General features: G+C 39.1%; 1 protein-coding gene across 4 annotated transcripts in view; it reads left to right on the top strand.

Moving 5' to 3' along the window:
• Nucleotides 1-14,878, top strand: part of LOC118331388 (periostin-like) — an 18,304-nt gene continuing 3,426 nt past the window's right edge. For 2 of the 4 annotated variants that reach the window (XM_035666293.1, XM_035666291.1), the window contains exons 1-18: nucleotides 1-255; nucleotides 1,101-1,199; nucleotides 6,036-6,100; nucleotides 6,235-6,392; nucleotides 6,467-6,631; nucleotides 6,748-6,894; nucleotides 7,055-7,196; nucleotides 8,227-8,439; nucleotides 8,564-8,698; nucleotides 8,947-9,095; nucleotides 9,544-9,680; nucleotides 10,667-10,797; nucleotides 10,969-11,099; nucleotides 12,232-12,334; nucleotides 12,428-12,495; nucleotides 12,626-12,671; nucleotides 12,765-12,800; nucleotides 14,633-14,849. In XM_035666293.1, coding sequence (XP_035522186.1) covers nucleotides 137-255; nucleotides 1,101-1,199; nucleotides 6,036-6,100; nucleotides 6,235-6,392; nucleotides 6,467-6,631; nucleotides 6,748-6,894; nucleotides 7,055-7,196; nucleotides 8,227-8,439; nucleotides 8,564-8,698; nucleotides 8,947-9,095; nucleotides 9,544-9,680; nucleotides 10,667-10,797; nucleotides 10,969-11,099; nucleotides 12,232-12,334; nucleotides 12,428-12,495; nucleotides 12,626-12,671; nucleotides 12,765-12,800; nucleotides 14,633-14,849 — 2,261 coding nt within the window. In that variant the 5' untranslated portion in view covers nucleotides 1-136. Of the gene's footprint in view, nucleotides 256-1,100; nucleotides 1,200-6,035; nucleotides 6,101-6,234; nucleotides 6,393-6,466; nucleotides 6,632-6,747; nucleotides 6,895-7,054; nucleotides 7,197-8,226; nucleotides 8,440-8,563; nucleotides 8,699-8,946; nucleotides 9,096-9,543; nucleotides 9,681-10,666; nucleotides 10,798-10,968; nucleotides 11,100-12,231; nucleotides 12,335-12,427; nucleotides 12,496-12,625; nucleotides 12,672-12,764; nucleotides 12,801-14,632; nucleotide 14,878 lie in introns of all 4 variants that reach the window. The other 2 variants (XM_035666292.1, XM_035666294.1) reach the window with 2 other exon arrangements.

Here is a 14,878-nt window from a genome sequence, read left to right as displayed (position 1 = left end):
TCACACGCACTCCCATATCTCCTGTGTATTTTTTGGGGGGTGAGGGTGTGTGTGTGTGTGTTTGTGTGTATGTTTAAAAGACAAGAGGAGTGTGTGTTGGTGTCCTTGCATTTCAGAGGACTGATAACTCCCCAAGATGCATCAGCTGCTAGCGGTGACCTTAGTGCTGGTGGCACTCTGTTCTCTAGGGAGCGTGGATTCTTCAGCTTATGACAAGATAGTCAGCCATAGTCGCATACGGGCCAGGAAGGAAGGGTAAGGAAATGGGTCTTGGGGGGGGATTGAGGGAAGGGTGGCGCCTGTAAAATTTAAAGAACAGTGTAAAAGTTATTGGCTTTCTTTTCGTTTTTTAAATTAGCAAATAACTACTGATTTTTCCCACCCATATCAACCTTTTTGCATTTGTATGTAGATGTGAAAACGTAATGTGCATGATTAGTAAATAAACAAATATGTATTTATGTGAAGTGCTACCTATGTCAGATTTTATATTTACGTTTTGAGGTGTTTTTAAATCACATAAAGAGCTCGATCCTGATTTGAGAAACAGGTCAGCCACATTGATGAAAATATTGATTCAAGCCATAATGGAAAATTCAATATTGTCTCTCACATTCATTCACTCCTCTGCTGTAACAATGTGCCCGATTTGGTGTTTGAAACTGATTCTGATTTTAAATTTTTCATTCATGTGTAAGGAAGTTCATTTGCATCTTGGAATTAACTGCCATAAAAAAAATTGTAATTTCAAAATACTTGAATACTGTTTTAAAGTATAAGTTTTAAATTATTGGGTCTCCAAACAATATGAAAGTAATCATTGCTAAGAAGAACTGTGCATATGCCTGGGCATGTATAAATTATGTTTTTCTTTACTTGCATGTACCCCTCCCTGTGTCATTAACCTTCACTCAACAACCCACCTCTCCTGTCTTCTTATCTTATATTCCTTCCTTCTTCACCTCACCTGTCTGCCTCCCCTCCCCTCTTCCACCCTCACACACTCCCACATCTTGCCTCACCTGCCCTTCCTCCCACCTTTGCGTCTCACTTTCTTTGTCATTCGCCCATCAAACCACCCCGTCTCCCTCCTCTTACAGACCCAATGTGTGCGCTCTGCAGCAGGTCATGGGGACTAAAAAGAAGTACTTCAGCACATGCAGGAACTGGTACAAAGGCTCAATCTGCGGCAAGAAGGCGTAAGTCTTGAATGGATTGAATTACTTTGTGCTTTTATTTTATTTTAGCTTTTTCTTTCATTTGCACAGATCCCAAATTGCCTCACCCAAAGTGCAAACCACTCCCAGCTTTCACACATCCTGACAGAAGTATTTCATAATTTTATAACAAGCCAAACTAACATCAAGTACATCAAGTACTCTAAGTGTCTGTGTCTTAACATGTGGGTGGATTTCACTCCACTGACCTCCACCTGGTCCCCTATGTGTGAAACAGCCAAGGTGACCCCAGTTTTCTGGACCCTCAGGCTCTTTCCATCTCAATTCATCTGAACACATAGTTGTCTCTCTCTCTCTTCTCTGAACCTTCACAAACACACATTTTAAGATGTCTTTGTAAGGATTTCACCCAAGCTGTAGCATATCATTCTTGTTTTTCATAGAGCTTTAGCTCAACATGCAAACATCCCTTTACAACTGCATTTCACAATCTCAGTGTCCTACACATGGATCATTTATATATACAGCAACTATCTTTCTTTGTCATCATCCACCCCTCCCCTCACCTCCAGTCTGGGCATGTTATGTAGCCTCCAGGCCTGGGGTTCACTCCATTGTTGGCCTGTTGATGTTGTAAACTCTTCTCAACAGTGATTGATGCCTCAGCACTTCCTTTCTGACACAGTTTAGGTGCTCAGGTGCAAAAACTCAGGATATACGCTTTTAGTGTTTGTGTGCATTTGTGTAAAATGGAGGATATATTGCAGCTCTAGTCTCACCAGATTTGGTTTCTTGGCATAGGTTGTGGGTACTACATTTGTGCTGCTAAAATGACTTTAATAGTGCTGAATGATTTGTTTTTTCCTGGTTGAAAAACTCATAAGCTGAAATGTCACCAGATTAGATTTGGGGGCTTTTGCAGGACATATAATATCTGAGGTTGTTGTTGTTGGTGGATTTAAGTCAGTGTAGTGTTTTCTTGTGACATATAGAATTAAGAAATAAGAGTAAAAATATGAAATACATTGATGCGTAGATGGAGTGTAAGGCTCGAATGGAGCTGCTTGCTGCCTTGTAGGTGACTAAAGCATAGCGGGAGATTAGAAAAAAAACCTGCACACTCTTTCTCATTTACTCTCTATTATCATAGACACATATGCACATACAAGAACACACTCCTTCTCTTAGTCATGCAGTCGGCTGTAACACCTGCTGCTGTGTTAGGATAAGCCTGGAAATAAATGATATATAAATAAATGAGAATGGATAAAGGAGTAAGTCCAGAAGTGAGTCATTTTCTCCCAACACGGCACAGTGAAGGATGGATTAAGAAGAACGTACACAGCAGGAAGGTAATGATGGTATCTGAGGTAGCAAACAAGTTTAATTGTTTTTGTTTTTTGGATTGCTAATGTAGCATACAATTATATTTCCTTTTATTAATTCCATTATATTGTTCACTTGACAACATATTTTGGTGTGTGGTGCTTAAAATAAGTTAAAAAAAGTTAGGTGTAGGGATAATACGATTTTAAGATGTGATTGTAATTATGAATGAATAAAACTATTAAATATGTTACACATAAAATGTATTCCTTCAGAAACAAAATTCAAAAAAATGAATTGTCAAGAAAACATATGAATTCATTTAACTGTATTAACTTTTAGCAAATTGAGAGTAAAATAGAGAAACATATCATAATTTATGGGAACATAAACCATCAACCATCACTTTGATTTGTCTGTTAAAGCACTTTGTAAACTTTGTTTTTAAAAGGTATTAAGGGGTAACCGGATAGCGTACCTGGTAGAGTTGGTGCCTCATGTACCAAGGGGTCCTTGCTGCAGCAGCCCATGGTTCAACTCTGACCTGTGGCCCTTTGCTGCTTGTCATTCCCTCTCCCTTCCCCCTTATTATACATACATCCATCCAATATACAGCAGTATATATAGTATTCAAATTTTCCATCTTTAAGTAACATGGCTTTAAGAAGAAAATACAACAGAAAAAGAAATCTTGGCTTTATCTCTCCCTCTGTCTGTGGTCACACTGGGGACATTGTTCAGCAGCATTGGAGGAAATCCACCCAGCTGTGGTTTTGTCTGAGTTGGATTTGGCACTGATGAGAGATTAGGAAAGGGTGTTTGAGTCTACAGTATGGCTATTTCGCTGCAGGCTGGTGTACAAACAAGTGAGTGTTTAAACAGGCTTTGAAGGTTCAGCAGTTGAAGTAATACCAGAAATGAATCTAGAAACCACTATTACAAAGAACAAATTATGTTGCTGTGAATTCAACTTCAACTGTGTTCTTCTAATTATCCACCCTGGAGTTAAATGATACCATGGAGATTTCTCAGTGCATTTATTTCCACAAAGATCTCTGAACAAAGTGAGTTGCAGACGGTTCAGTTGGAAGCAATTTCCTTTAAAGCGATGTGCTGTAGGTGACAAACACCACATGCAGGGAACAGAGGACAAGTTAAAATCAGGTTTATTTTGATTAAACCATAATAATGTCAGAGAACTGTGAGAACTGGTAAAGCATTGGCATAATTTAAGTCCATTGCAGTGTATGTAAAAAAGAAAATGTTGGCACAGTATTCAGGAATCCACTGGCACTGAATTAAAAAACACTTGAGGACAAAAGAGAGACTGTTGATTGTTGATTACATAATAGGAAAAAAACTGTAATGTTTTTATCTGATGCCAGACAACCCCTAGTGCTCCTGTATGAGTACAGTATGTGTGTGTGTGTGTGCATTCATGCCCTGTGTTTGCACATCTGCTCATCTGGATGCCACATTGAGCTGGTTCATGCAACGACACTGCCAGAGGCCTGGTTGCAGTGCACTGGTTAGTTCTGTCTCTGGTCTATACTGCATCCATTATCCTGTCAGAGCGCAGCCGGGGAGTAATGACTTCATACCTTCCTGACAGCCAACTGTGCGTGGATATTTATGTATTATACATTATAACAATTACCGTCAAAGCAGAGAACCATTGCACTATTAACGACATGGTTATGTTCACAAAAATAGCAAATTCACAATATTCAGTGTCAAAACCTACATTTCCATAAACACAAATACTGTGTAAAGTGGATTAGGTGATAATGTGAGTCATTTTAGGGAGTTGAAGGGAGAAAGTGAGCAATGTTGTATTTTGGGTGTGCTTGCATTTTTGAAGTGGGCTACGAAGGGAGTGATTTGCTCTTGCATAATATATCACTACTGTGTTCATTACTGAAAGGAAAGCAAACAGTTATTTGTTTTGGATGTAAATTCTGTAGAAGCACAGAGTTCATATGAGACATAGTATTTCCATGTTAAAACAGAAAGCAGGAAACTCAAGCCCTAAATGCAGTGAATGTGTAATCTCACCAAGCACACTGAAAGTTCCACCTGGAACCCATGAAGTGCTTTGGGTAAAACCCCAATTAAACTTATTCCAGCGTTCAGGAACTCCGTAGCTGTTTCTCTAGTGGATCATTGTTGAGCGTCCAATGTTGACTCACAGCTAGTTTGTTTGCATCTTGGAAGATTTGTGTTAGCTTGGGATGAGTCCCAATAAAATGTCTGCTTTGATTACCCTCTGTGGTTCATTTTCAGTATAACTCTACTCGAAAAACATAATTTATTCCTCCATTAAACCTCAATTTGCGGCTCACACTGTCAGCCTGCTCACACCTCATTCTGTCACTCATAGCATTGCAATAAAGTGCAACGTGATCTACTGTAAACCATACTGTACGACTCAGGAACTTGAGGAACATGCAGCTGAACAGCTTCTATGTTGCACTTTTTTAGCGGGTCCTCTCAGCTTCCTGCCAGGATGTTTCTACTTATTTGAGCTCTGTTTTCACAAATGTTCATAAGCTGTTCCTCCCACCCCAAAATATACATGGGCAGGAGAAGCTGACTGTACATCATGATTTTGTTTTTCTTGGAGACTTCCTTGGGAATAAGATTAATGGCCAAGGAAAAGTGCGNNGGGGGGGGGGGGGGGGGGCAGACACCCCTGTCTGGTTTTCATGTTAACACAGTATCTAGATTAATATAAAGTGTACACTGTAAAACTCGGAGTTCCTTAGGAATGTGGTAGCTGTGAGTTCTCCTAGACTATGCTGGATTTGACTAATGTGACAGCCCGTAGAAATACTGCTTTAGATAGTTTATTCAACAATCATTTCATTTTTAAGAGAGATAAAATACTATAGAGGCTCACTTACTGATCTGTTTTTTTTTATTTGCTGGGTTTATTATTGTTAATAGGCTAGTCTTTCTTTCTGAGTCCAGTCCAGCTTTTTCTGTGATTGGCCTGCTGGGAGATGTGCACTCTCTGCCAAGTGTTTAATGTACCACTTTCATCTTAATGGTGTTTACTCTCCTTGACTTGCTTGCTTTTTTTGGATATTTTCTTACACCGTCACTTCTTTTACTCTGACTTTCAAATGTGCTTTGCCCAATTATGGATTTGTTATTTGGTGAGTCCCTTCTTCATGCAGCCTTGCTCTCCTGTCTCAAATGTCTTCACCATTCTCAGTCCAAGCACTCGTCACTCTCGACCATTACAGCTCCAGAGCTTTTTTCTTGCTCTCAGATGTCAATTTGACTTGAATCTAGCAAGCTTCTTTTGTTTTCTCAACTTGCGTTACATTCACTCTGCATCTTGCTATATTATTTGTATTTTTGTTGTTACAAAAACAGTGAATCATCTTTCTGACTGTATCTCCTCCAACACTATGCAAATCATTCTGTTTTGCATTATTTACCCGAATATCAATAACTTGTGTTTTTCATGATAATTTAATGTACTGTATCACTCAAAGGTTAAACATGTTTTTGTTTTTTTGGAAGTGTGGTGCTTTATGAGTGCTGTCCTGGGTACATGAAGCTGGAGGGCGCGAGAGGATGCCCTGCAGGTACGTCACTCTCGGCACAGCCTTCTGATATCATTACTATCCCATGCACAGTGGGGTGGATTCCTAGTCAAATGTTTAATTAACATGTACTATCAGTCTTTAGCATGAACAATTCCTCTGCTACCCCCTTCTAGTGGCTCCCATTGACCATGTGTATGGTACGCTGGGGCTAATAAAAGCTACGACCACACAACAATATGCTGACATGTCAAAGCTGAGAGAGGAAATTGAAGGCAAAGGCTCCTTCACCATGTTTGCACCAAGCAATGAAGCCTGGGATCAGCTGGACCCTGTAAGTGGACTGGAGGTTTAATCATACTTACTCACAAACTTACTCCCCTTTAACTAATGCTGTGATTTCTCCAGACTATACGGTCTGCACTGGAGAGCAACGTGAACATCGAGCTGTACAACTCTCTTCACTTCCACATGGTTAACCGCCGTCTTCTGACCAAAGAAATGAAGAACGACATGAGTGTCACTTCCATGTACAATAACCTGGGGCTCTACATCAACCACTATTCAAATGGGGTCAGTTATTGTACGTTTTAGAAATGCACAAGATTGCATGAATCCATGACTATTGTCAATAAAGAGAGTTCTAACTAACTGAACTGAATTTAAATCATGGTCTCCTCTCTGTGAAGATTGTGACAGTGAACTGTGCCAGGATCATCCATGGTAACCAGATTGCCACAAATGGTGTGGTACATGTCATTGATCGGGTCATCAGCGCTGTGGGGAGCACCATCAAGGAAGTCCTGGATGTCAACGATGATCTCTCCTCCTTCAACGTATATAAAATGCACAACACTCTAAACTGATCTCTGAAAATGGCCAAACAAAATTATGTCTGACTAAATGTGCTTGAAGTAGAACATGTCTAATGAAACTTATTTAAACTTGTTTGAATCTGCAAATGCTACATGTGGGACCCACTGTCTTTTTATCCAGGCGGTGGCATTGACTTCTGGTTTGATGGACAAGCTGGACCAGGCTGGCCACTATACACTGTTTGCTCCCACTAACAAAGCCTTTGACAGACTGGGCCCAGGATATCTGGAGCGTATTATGGGAGACAAGGCTGTTATTACAGGTACTTTGTACATGTGATACACCAACATACGCTACTAGCATATCATCCTTTCACTGATTCTGGTGAGGGCCAGAGCACTTAAATAACATTAAATAACATTAGCCATGCTGGATTGAAATGGGATGGCTCTTGGGATGGCAATGTCGGCTGGTCAGAATATCAATTCAGACTGAAATATTTCAACTGTTGGATGGATAGGCATGAAATTTAGTACAGACTTCCATGGTCCCCAGTTGGTGAATTCTATTAATTTTGACTCCCCTGAATTTCCTAACGCTACTAGCAGATTTCACTTTTTTTGCCCTGAGGTGAACTTAAATCATGCCCACAGCTTAGGGTCAAATGAAAACTACTAATGAAACCATCTTGCAAACTCCATTCTGCAAATTCCTACGTTGCTAAGGATGTTTAAACTTAGATACCCATCAAACAAAGACACACTCACACACAAGCATGTCCAAAACCACACAATGAAAAGGGGAAACCCATGTCTCCCCAGTGGTAGCTTATCTACATAACTGCTGAGTCACAGGCCTGCCAGGAATCTCTATCGGCATGAAGCCAGTTTGTGGTGTCCTCAGTGAGTGGCTCCCTCTGGGAACACAATATAACCTCAGATAAATTCTCAGACACTTGGCAAACAGGCTTTGCTGACCAACCATGTAAGAACAGCCTCCAAAGTAAAGATGATATAGAGTCTTGGGCCTTGTTTCTACAAGGGAAGGTTTGGACCACAGAGTAGTTTGGCCCACAGTACGACACTGATTGTAATTGAATTTCTGTGGGTTTGGAATGGTTTTTCATGTTGTCATTGCATTGCTTTAGCAGGCCAGTTTTGCTTGCTTACTTTGACAGTTGGACTCAGTCAGGGTGTAATCCTATATCTTAATCTTGACAGACATGCCAAAATAACAAGATTACTCAAATAACTACAGGCAACCCAGAAAGTCTATAAAAAAGTGCAATCTGATCAGTGACTTTTTCTGTTTCTCTCCCTTTATCTCTCTCATGCTACGACTCACCTACTCAGCATTGGCAAACTACCACCTGTTGAACAGTGTCCAGTGTTCAGAAGCAATCATGGCAGGGTCAGTGTATGAGACAGCAGAGGGCAGCACCATAGAGATCGGCTGTGACGGTGACAGTCTGACAGTCAATGGCATCAAGATGGTGCTGAAGAAGGACATTGTTGCTACAAATGGTGTCATCCATCTCATCGATCAGGTGCTCGTCCCTGACTCAGGTAAAACACATCTTGAATTTTAATCCAAATTCTGCTTCAGCAAACATTAACTAATGGATTTACAATGAACACATTATTTTGCTATATATTTACCAACATGTGATGTTAATCTGATTTATATCAGCCAAGGAAGGGAAGGAACTGTTGGGAGACCTCCAGAGCACTTTCAGTGACATGGTGTCCGAATTGGGCTTAGCCTCTCTCTTGGGTCCGAAGACAGAGTACACACTCCTTGCTCCTGTCAACGCTGCCTTCAGTAGTGAGTTGATCTCCAAACAAGTTCTTGTGGAAATCAGATAGGCACAGTGAATTCACCTTGAGTAAGGATGTAAAAGAGAAGTCATATTTTGTCTTTCACAGATCAAAATATATGATTACTCATTTCATGTTATTCACGACTAGGACTTTGTAAGACATGCACAGATTTTATATTACATGTTTTATCAAGACTGGCATGTAATATTACCCAAGTCATTTTAAAACTGTAACTTTTTTCTGTGTTTGCAGCCGAAGTGATGTCAACAGACCAGAGCCTACTGAGATTAATTTTGGAAAACCATATCTTGAAGCTGAAAATCACGCTGAGTGAGCTCTACAATGGACAGCTGCTGGAAACACTGGCTGGCAAACTGCTCAGAGTCTTCATTTACCGCACTGTGAGAACTATGTGTGTGCTTGTGTGTGTATTGTTGAATCAGGGAGTTAAACAGTCAGCAGTCAGGAAGGAACAAGAAAAAAGGATAAATAAGAAGTGATGGAAAGACAATGGAGAGCGTCGGCTTCCATAGATTTCCATAGAAATCTGAAAGCCATTACCGGGCCCCTTACCAAGTGTTACCATGATTTTGCTGTCTTTCAACTATAAACAAATGCAATAACACAACTAATTAGTCCAGCTCTTGGCAGATTAAATGTGTTCCACTCTGGTGGTTCAGATATTAGAAACAGCTGGTTTAATTTCCTCACAGAAATTCTTCTTTTTGATTGATTGCAATAAAACAGGACAGTGTGACAGTCCCCCTACCCTAAGCTAAACAGTTACCAGATTTGTACAGTGACTTTAAGACCTGTAACCCTGTTCTCTAAATGTACTTCCTTTATTAGGCTGTGTGCATAGAAAATGCATGTATGCAGCGTGGCGGTAAAGTGGGTAGCAATGGTGCCCTCCATGTTATGAAGTCCTTCATCAAACCTGCCGAGAAAACAATGTATGAGCTCCTGATTGCTGATGGACGGTTCAAGTAAGAACTGCTTATTTCACATTATTTGTTGCTGTAGGCTACTTGTTTTTACATTAATTATCAATCAGATCAGACGTAATCATTGTTTATCTGTTGTTTTGAATATATTTGTTTTCCTGACTTTGAAACACTTGTAACATTTGTAAAATTAAAGAGTAACTTTAAAAAAAAATTAAATAACAAAATCTTACTCTTACAACTGAAAGGTTCGCAACAAAACATGTTTCTCAATTCGACACACTCAGGAGTTTTGCAGTTACAGCCATACTTGGTTTGGTTTTCTCATAGACAACGTAAACATTTCAATGGTTTTATTATTGCTATAAGTATCTGATGTGTGGAAAATTAGGTAGACACTGAATATAAATATATATACCTATATACACATCTTTACATACATTTACTGTGACATGTACTCATTTTTGTAAAGCAGTTTGCCATACCCACCCCATTATGGAAAAATGTTACATAAGGGAAAAGGCTCAACAAAGTACAACAAAAGCTTGAGGAGATTGAACACAGAAAAAATGAGAAATTAAATGGTGGTGTAAGGAGAATATTAACGTCTTCACAATAAAATAAAATGCCTGATCATACACATTTCACTATTTCTGGCTATATGACAGATATTGGCACTAGTAGAGGCAGATGATGAATAACTGAGGAAGCAGATGTGTGTGACATGAGACCACACAAGTACACAAGTCTCACACAGATTCCAAACTGAACTCCATATCACACTGCCAAACCCATAATCCTCCTGTTGTTGTAAAAAACACATGACAGTTTTTTGGTCCAAATGCGACATATAATCTGGTCTCCTCACACCCCAAACTCATTGTGCCATTGTAAGCTTAGATGTTATTTTCCTACATTCCTAGTTTAATCTTTTCCTAGGCTTCATTTCACTCCTACAGTACTGTATGCTGATTGTGTATTGAAACTTTCTTCTTTCTTTTTTCTTTATTTTATTTTAATAAATGTAGGATTTTCCTGTCGCTGATGGAGACAGCCGGTCTGACTGATTTGCTGAAGCAGGAAGGCTCCTACACCATCTTTGCACCAACTGATGATGCCTTCGATGGCCTCAGTAGAGAGGACCTTGCTCTGCTCAAAAGTGAGTAAACACATTTTCATTTCATGCATGTCCCTTTTGAAGTTTGGGGATTGCTGTCAGGATAGTATGCTGTGATTAAAAGCTATATAATGCAGGGTGAGAAGAGAAATATATCAAGTATTTTAGCTCTCCTGTACAGTATGAAAATTGTGGTTTCCTTGTGATTGACAGGTGATCTGAATGCTCTGAGGATCATTCTGCTGTACCACTTCAGTAATGGTGTCTTCATCAATGGAGGATTAGAGGGAGGGGTTACCAATCTGCTCAAAACCCTCCAGGGCAACAACCTGCAAGTTATGTCTGTATGTACAATCAGCCATAATTTTAGTCTGTGTTTGTGTCCTCAGAGCTCCTATTTCTACACCAAGAGATGATCAGTATCTAACAAATCCAACAAATCAAGAATGTTGTGCAACCATTATTATACCCTACAAGCTAGTTTGGTGGCAGCTAGATTTAAATTCCATCCCAGTTTTAAATGAAAAGGGCGTTCTGGGAAATGTAGGAAATTGCAACTGACTATATATATATACGACTATATCTAAGGGTTGATTCTTCCATTACCAGCATATTTGCATTATTATTAAGTTAAAATGACCACACATAACCACTTTCTTTTCCTTTTCTCAGAGCCTCCATTGTGATACTTAAACCCAACCTTTCCTCACATTCTCATTTAAACAATAGCATCAAAGAGCCAGTGCTAATCTTTTACTTCAAAGCTGGATATCTCTGGAGAAGGGCCAGAAGTAATAAAAACCTGGCTTCCTGTCATGTCTATCAATGCCTGCTCTCTATATTCACTTACCAGTCCCCGCCTCCCACTCTGACTGGTCAGTCTTCATGTTGGCCTTATTATCTTTTCACCCATTACCTCAATTTTGCCCTCCCTCCCTCTTATCATGCTATCAGATCAGCCAAGGTTTCATATCAGGGCTAGAGGACTTCCTTAATGGACACAGGAAAGTTTGTTTTGATTTAGAAGGTAAATGGGTGAGAGAGGAAACCTATCCCTTACTTTACTTACTTAGTCCTCATGTCCACTCTCAGTAACCTCCACAGAGACAATTAAGTTTCAGGAGATTAATCGTGAATAGGATTCCCAGATCTCACTTCGAACAATGTAGCACACTGCCTGGGATTCCTATTAAGTCTTAACCTGATTTCACCAGATGGTTTGTTACACAGAATCATAGAAGTCTTTGACTTTTCAAAAAGTACTTACTATGACTGTTTATCATGGTCAAACTTCTACCAAATAGATCAGCAAACCACATAATGTAGTCAAACTCTTACTGAAGTCAGTCGCAGAGCGCAAACATCTTTTCTCACCCATACCCTTAGTATGTTTTTTTAGGCAGTAGCTGATGTAGATCACACAATAAGAATGTGCCCTTCAAAAATAGATATGCATTGTTTTTCTGTTTTTCCCAGGTAAACAACTCTATTCATGTCAACTCTGTCAATGTGCCAGACAGTGACCTGATGGCAACAAATGGTGTGATCCATGTGGTGAAGAATGTTCTCTATCCTGGAGGTAAGAACAGCATAAATTATTATACAGTACATTCATGCAATGTGTACTCTGTGCTGGGATTATGTTATGTTCTTATGATGATATTACCTACAGACCTTCCAGTGGGCCGCCAGGACCTCCTGGTCCTCCTGAAGAAACTGATCAAGTACATTCAGATAAAGGTAGAGAAAGAAAAAATAACATATGTCTGAATATGCATAGATCAAAGAGAGGTTTTATATTATTATTTATTTATGTTATTATGTTTGTGTGTCTTATACTGTCAATTCTGTTATGCGTTCTGTTTTTTAGTTTGTTTCTGGATTTTCTTATGCTGAGATCCCACTCACCTTCCTCAGTAAGTTTCCTTAGTGCCACTCTCATTGTACTGTATGACATGTGGATATTATTGCATCTGCAACAACTTAAAACTATTTGTGTTACTTCACAGAGAGGACCATCACAACTACACATTACATTGAAACAGGTAACTATTACTAACTGTATAATTAAAAGGCAAGTTTTCAATCTGTCATGGTCATACAGTATATGTAACATTAGTGGTGATTACAAGAGGAGACTGCCTTTTAAAGAAATTTATGTTCTCTGTTCAAAGATGAGCCTCTGTTGTTAAAGTGAATTCCAACCTGCAGTCACAAGAATATTACATCCATGTTATTGCTCTATTCAGTCCTCCTCCATGGTTCTCTCTTTTGTTCCTCTGATTAGCCACTCTCACTATTGCTTGGACGAAGTCCACTTGGACCTCTTGGCATATTTAATCAGCTCCTTTAAGGATGAGGTAATTAGGCTGTCAAAGCATAACAGGATCAGAGACCATAGAGGACTCTTGGATGTTGTTCATTAAGTTGGGCTGAGTTGAGTGCACTTCCATGCAGATGGGAGCATGTCTTGATATATTGGGTAACATAGGAGAGATTAAGTCTAACTCTTCAAAGGTAATTAGGCTCATTACATGGACTACAGAGCTAAAGCTCAAGGGGATTGGATTTTTAAGGGTTTAGGGGCTGCAATTTTATGCTATAAATGTATGGAAATATACATTTTATACTTGATAAAGCTATTAAGATTTCTATTTTCTACAATTGTTGTGTCAGTAGTTTTCCTGCTGTAATCACTCTTGCTGTAATTCACTCTTCTTTTTTAAAGAGAGGCATAAAGAGGAAGAATGAGAGGGATTAACAAAAATATCTGCAGATTTATAATGCACCATTATACATTCTTTTCATGAGATTGAGTAGTAGAGGTACTAAAAGTAGAGAAACTGTGTTGTAATACCATCTGGTGTATAATATCACATTGCATAATGGCTCCTTGGACATGATTGGTTACCTTTACTGATGTACTTACTGTATATTAAGACTTTTAAATTAAAATGGCACTGACTTAAATTCCAAAAAGAAAACTTTGATATACAAGACTTCAAAAATAAATGAAACCCAGATTATGAAATAAAAAACTTGCAGAATACAGGTGCACACAAACACATAACATAAATACATAAATATATATTGCATCATAATATTATCGTTACTACTTAGATATTAGGTGAAATAATCGATCATCTAGGACATGTATGTCCTTGTATTGGTATATGTTCACAAAACAGCCACAGTTTTAAGCATAAATTACTTGATTACCGGCCTAGGCCACGTATAAAGAGATCTCAGGTCAGAGATTAGAAACCCTCTGATATAGACATACATCTGTCAGCTTTCATCTCTTTATAGCTCATATAAATACTGTCACATTAAAAAAATCCTCGCTCAGAAGCAGATCATATAAAAAAAGTGAAAGAATGTTCCTGGCGGAAGTTTGACATTTTTCATTGAACCTGATTCAAAAGATGACTTTTTTTATAGACCTGACCCCAAATGAGAATTCATTGACTGGAGAAAAATGTGTTAAAAGTTTATGTAGTGTCACATTTTCTCCTTTTGTATCATTTTCAAATCAGTAGACAAGACTCTTTGTACCAATACCTTTAAATGTTATATGATATATAAACATGTATGTAATGTGATGCTTCAAACTCAACCAATAGAGGAGAAAATTGAATTTGTCCATAGGGAGCAGCTCACTGGACCACTGATTATTAAAGCCTTTCTTTTTTAGTGATGCAATCTAATATCCAACACACATCAGCCTCCATTTGTTCTGCATGCTTTTATCACTTCATATAAGGTACCTCCAGCCTTCTTTTTTGCTCATAATAGGGAGAATGTGGGAGTGTTTTAAATGTAACCTTTCTGTCTGTCATTCTTAAGGGATGTTCATGTTACCTCTCCCTCTCTACAGTCCCTAATGTAACAAAGGTGACCAGGATCATTGAGGGTGAACCTACTGTAACTAAGGTTACCAGGGTCATCGAGGCGGAGCCGGTGATCACCAAGGTAACAAGAGTCATCGAGACAGAACCAACAGTCACTAAGGTGGTCATCGAGGGCGAGCCAGTGATCACTAAGGTAACCAGGGTCGTCCAGGGAGATCCTTCCTTGACAAAAGTAACCAAGGTCGTCAAGGGAGATCCTTCCATCACGAAAG

This window comes from Morone saxatilis, unplaced genomic scaffold, assembly GCF_004916995.1.
Source record: "Morone saxatilis isolate NCDOM2014 unplaced genomic scaffold, NCSU_SB_2.0 Contig20, whole genome shotgun sequence".
NCBI lineage: Eukaryota > Metazoa > Chordata > Actinopteri > Moronidae > Morone > Morone saxatilis.
Note: the sequence above shows the minus strand (reverse complement) of the source record. Positions and strands in the feature narration are given on the sequence as shown.